This window comes from Tupaia chinensis, unplaced genomic scaffold (genome assembly GCF_000334495.1).
Source record: "Tupaia chinensis unplaced genomic scaffold, TupChi_1.0 Scaffold000407_4, whole genome shotgun sequence".
NCBI classification, from domain to species: Eukaryota; Metazoa; Chordata; class Mammalia; order Scandentia; family Tupaiidae; genus Tupaia; species Tupaia belangeri.
In genome coordinates this window covers 1,730,450-1,733,644 of record NW_006159912.1, presented here as the reverse complement: position 1 = coordinate 1,733,644, position 3,195 = coordinate 1,730,450, and the positions used below count along the sequence as shown (strand labels likewise).

Here is a 3,195-nt window from a genome sequence, read left to right as displayed (position 1 = left end):
TTTTTAGTGTATTACTTTTTTTTTTTTTGGAGAGGTTTTCGCTATAGGACGTGTGCACTTGCCAGACAGAGAGAGACAGAGAGACAGAAAGCGAGAAATCACCCCCCAGGGAGGATGGTCACGCCGCAATCCCTTCTCCTCCATTGTCCTCTCCAGATCTTGGGCACGTACGCACATGCACCCGGCGTGAATTCTAAGCCACCGGGTCCAGGACGCAAACCGCAGTCGACTATGTGGGAGTCCAGCGACATAGCCATTACGCTAATTGCTGGTTCCCGTGTATTACATATTTAATAAAGAACATTATTTTAAAGTATGAATGAAAGATAAGGATGAAATCACCTGATATGTAAACAACGCTTTGAGCAGTTATGTTGTGAAGTGAAGCAGAGAAAGGGGGTAGTAATTTAAAAATTACAGTGATAAAAAGATTAATTTTGTATTTTTTTCTTTTGAGAGATTTTTGCTATAGGGTGCATGTGCTTGCCAGAGAGTAAACAGACAGAAAGTGAAGATCCCCTGGGGGGATGGCCATGTTACAATCTCTTCTCTTACATTTTTTTTGGATTTTTGGCATGCATGCACATATGCCCAGTGTGCATTCTAAGTCTCCAGGTCTGGGATTTGAACCTCGGTCAATTACATTAGAGTCCACTAATGCAACCATTACACCATCTGCTGGTCCCTTGCATTGTTTTATTTTAAGGACGGATAATTGCAAAGCTGGTTTGTTAATTCAGATAAGAGTCATGAGCTTTATGTAACCATACAAGCATATATAAAAATCATATTTTGTTGTAAAAATCGATGCTTTTAACCAAAGTTCTTGCTTTAATAATAAGAGCACCTGAGACTAGCAGTTGGCATAATGGCTATGTTGCCAGATTTGCATGTAGTTGACTGTGTTTTAAGACCCGGACCCAGTGGCTTAAACTCACACTGGGCACGTGTGTGTGCGTGCCCAAGATCCTGAGAGGAGAATGGAGGGGAAGGGATTGTGGTGAGGCCATCTCCCCTGGGGGGTAGTTTCTCACTTTCTGTCTCTCTGTCTCTCTCTGTCTTCCTGGCAAGCAAATGTGGTCTATAGTAAAAACCTCTCCAAAAATAATAATAATAATAATAAGAGCACCTATATTTTTTCCTCAGGTAGCAGTTTGGGTTCTGCTCCAGTACAGAAAACAAATACTTCATTGAGTCTCAAGAATTCAATACTGAAAACCTTGGCCAAATTATCTTGGCCTAAAAATATTTTCAAATCAGATATTGCAATCAGTTACCTGCCACTATAAATTATAAATAACTACTTTTTAAATGCAGAAGGGTAAGATGAAGGTGAAATAAATGTCTACTCTTATTTGCCAGAGGATAAACAATGAAATAAGCTGTCTGTAGCAAGTTATCTGTACCGTGCGTAATTATTTAATGGCATATAACTTCAGGATGGCTCATAAGACAACTGAGTAATGACTGAGCTATGCAATTTGTTTGATTTCTATGTATATTTAAATATATTTTTAGAGGCAAGTAAGATAATAGAGCACACTTGAATAGCTAATTGCTTTCCCTCTGTTTTTTTTTCTGTGTGGATGAATTGCCAATCATGCTTTTTCCCTCTAATAGGTTGTGTGGTTCCAGGGGCTGGTGCAGTTGAAGTGGCAATAGCTGAAGCTCTTGTCATGTACAAGCACAGTGTAAAAGGAAGAGCTCGTCTCGGAGTCCAAGCTTTTGCGGATGCCGTACTCATTATTCCCAAGGTACGGCTATCTTCACAGCTAGGTAATAGCTGATTAGACATCAAGGTTTTAATTACGGATTGCCCATGTCATCTAACAGCAGAACAGTAAGACAGGTATTTATTTGTATTTCCTCACACAATTTTCTATTAGATATGTTACAGCTAAAGTGAAGAAACTTTTGGGATAACAGCTTAGCATTCTTGGTGGAGCTTCATGAAATAGCCAAATTACTTGTTGCCACAGGTCATGACTCTCCTCATGAAGATGAGAGGCACCAGGGTGTTGCAAATATGCTTGATAGTAAGAATATTTGCTTACTGGAGGATGTGTGGCTAGAGAGACTAGAGGAAACAAGAATACTATGCTATTTCTTTTTATTTTTTAAAGAATTATTTAATTTTATTCATTGTCATTATTTTATTTTATTTTTCAAAAGTTGACCAGAGAGAGAAGGAAAGTGAAAAAGCAAGCTGTCAGATCCAGGACTTGAACCAGTCAGTCATGTGGAGGTTCAGCCTCCTTAACCACCATGCCACCTGCTGGCCCCACTATTCTGTTTCTTTCCACATGAATAAAAAAGCTTGGGTTGGCTCCATGATGCAGAAATAATGCCCTGCTCAGGAGAAGCCAGATCTCTCGTGGTACTGTGGTTTGAATCCCTGGCCCAGTCAGCTGAAACACACCTGACACATGTATGAGTGCTTAAGATCCAGAGAGCTGGAAGGCTGGAGGACTACAGGAAGGGGATTGCAGCATGACTGGACCCTGTGGTCATGTGTGTATGCATACACTCTCTAATGAATTTTAAAAACTTTTTACAAGGAGGAAAATGAAGTGGAGTATGGGTGAGGGGGAGACTGTAATGTTCTCAGAATTTAGTGTTATGTTATTGGAGCAATGTTTAAATATAAAGACTACCAGATAGACAAAATAATTTAAGTTAAGAATGGAATTCTTTAAAAGGAGATGATCACTGTAGTGTGGGTGTGTCTTAAAACAAAAGAGTAGTGCCTTTTTTCTATATTTGATAGCATATATGTGAAAAGGTATCTTACACACATATTTATTATTCATTTGTAAAGGTTCTTGCTCAGAATGCTGGTTATGACCTGCAGGACACATTAGTAAAAGTTCAGGCCAAGCATTTAGAATCAAAACAGCTTGTTGGCATAAATTTGGATACAGGTAAGAAAGTGAAGAAAAACCAGCTTCTTAATAATAAAAGAGATTATTTTTCAGTGATCTAGGTCTTATAGTAATGGGATGGAGGTTGGGTGACTTAAATATTTGAATTTGAGGTGCTTTTAGTTTAGTTTTGAACTTCTTAAAAGAAGTTAATTTGTGTAAGAAATAGTTATGGAGTGCTTATTATTTGCCTCCGAGGATTTACACAGTATGAAACATAAAAAAAAAAAAAAAAAAAAAAAAAAAAAAAAAAAGACCCCTCCCCTCAGTGATT

General features: G+C 38.3%; 1 protein-coding gene across 1 annotated transcript in view; it reads left to right on the top strand.

Annotated features, from left to right (window-relative positions):
- The window catches only part of CCT6B (chaperonin containing TCP1 subunit 6B), a 59,765-nt gene that overhangs the window by 54,311 nt on the left and 2,259 nt on the right, over positions 1–3,195 (top strand). Inside the window, exons 11-12 of the mRNA XM_006154387.3 lie at positions 1,621–1,754; positions 2,819–2,921. Coding sequence (XP_006154449.1) covers positions 1,621–1,754; positions 2,819–2,921 — 237 coding nt within the window. The remainder of the gene's footprint in view (positions 1–1,620; positions 1,755–2,818; positions 2,922–3,195) is intronic.